The 1,508-nt window shown below is 47.5% G+C and overlaps 1 protein-coding gene across 2 annotated transcripts in view; it reads right to left on the bottom strand.

The window, feature by feature from the left end:
- Window positions 1-700: 700 nt before the first annotated feature.
- The window catches only part of tmem62 (transmembrane protein 62), a gene marked incomplete at its 5' end in the record, with an annotated part of 5,651 nt that continues 4,843 nt past the window's right edge, over window positions 701-1,508 (bottom strand). For both annotated transcript variants that reach the window (XM_037695464.1, XM_037695462.1), the window contains 1 exon segment: window positions 701-1,247. In XM_037695464.1, the coding sequence (XP_037551392.1) occupies window positions 924-1,247 (324 nt within the window).

Here is a 1,508-nt window from a genome sequence, read left to right as displayed (position 1 = left end):
CTCCGTACGGAGCTGACAATACCTCCAAGTGCAGGTTTGTTCCATAAGGAAAAATAACAATCACACAACACAACCAGAATAGATAAATAAATTCATTTCATCCAACATAAATCACATTCATTTTGTTTTTCAGCCTTCACACAGCCGGACTGCTTCAATTTGACTAAACTATGACGAAGTAGAAAAAGTTGTGAATACTCGTGGGCCCAGCGTGCTGTGTGAGTGTTCACGTTCCTGAGAAACAAACGGCAGCTTCCTGAAACGTGTTCTTCATGGTTCCTCATGATGCCCACACATGAAGACAGGTAGCGGCGGCTTGAGTTAAAGACAGCTACAGTCACAAACAGATCAACTGCAGGACTTGATCACCTCTCTTTGATGTCATCATCATTACATCATATTCCTCATCTGCACCACAATAACTCAACGGTGATCATCTGGAAGCAGGAAGCGTACAGTGGTGTTTAAAATGTGGTGTATTCCTGGCATGATTTGTGTTGGCAGCTAAACACAAGCATCACTTTGGTACAGCCGGCCTTTAACTGTCAATAAACAACAAAGTAAAATGCTTCCTGTTCATCCTTTGGCAGTGGTCAGGTGGCGTTTGGCCAAGGCAACAAGTCCAAAAGGTGCTTCATCTCAAGTAATGAGTCCTCTTGAGCCACAGCAGGAAGCAGCTCTGATGCCGTCATCTGCAGCATTTTGCTCTTCACGTGCACATCGCTATGCATGTGGTCAGAAATGTGCTCATCAAAAACATGCATATTAAACACACTGGAGAAAGGAGAGTAATCATGGTGAAGTGGCTCTGGATAAATGAAAGATGGCTGCTGTGGTGAAACTGTCTCATTTTCAGGGTGGAAAGAGCAAAATGTATCCGACTCCAGCGTGAGGGGAACGGTGGTGCAGCGGTGCAGCTACTGTCATAAGGAAACGGCTCTCTTGCCGTGGTCTGGAGGAAAAGGGAACAGGCCTGTCCAGGCATGGCGAATCAAAAGCAGACTGAGCCCGAACGCCCAGGTCCGGACAGGAGACAGGAAGAAGGCCATGAGGCCATAGGTCTCCAGGAGGAAGTAGCAGGAGTGGGCCTGCCAGGTGAGGAGCAGCAACATGAGGAGGTGAACCCCCAGGAGTCGCCAGTGACAGCCCGACCGCACGAAGTGGGACCGGAAGCTGCTGTTGTGGCGGTGGCGATGGAGCAGACTCCAGCAGAGGTACGAGGTGAGGGGGATGTTGAAGAAGAGCAGCTGGCAGGAGGGAGATGAGCGGCTCGTTAGTTCTCAGACAAAACCAGACCTTAATCGTTTACATGAGTCTCATTAAAGACTCGAGCGTTAAAACCAGACCTTAATCGTTTACATGAGTCTCATTAAAGACTCGAGCGTTAAAACCTGACCTTCATCGTTTACATGAGTCTCATTAAAGACTCGAGCGTTAAAACCAGACCTTAATCGTTTACATGAGTCTCATTAAAGACTCGAGCGTTAAAACCAGACCTTCATCGTTTA

This window comes from Nematolebias whitei, chromosome 21 (assembly GCF_014905685.2).
Source record: "Nematolebias whitei isolate Nwh7 chromosome 21, NemWhi1, whole genome shotgun sequence".
NCBI classification, from domain to species: Eukaryota; Metazoa; Chordata; class Actinopteri; order Cyprinodontiformes; family Rivulidae; genus Nematolebias; species Nematolebias whitei.
Note: the sequence above shows the minus strand (reverse complement) of the source record. Positions and strands in the feature narration are given on the sequence as shown.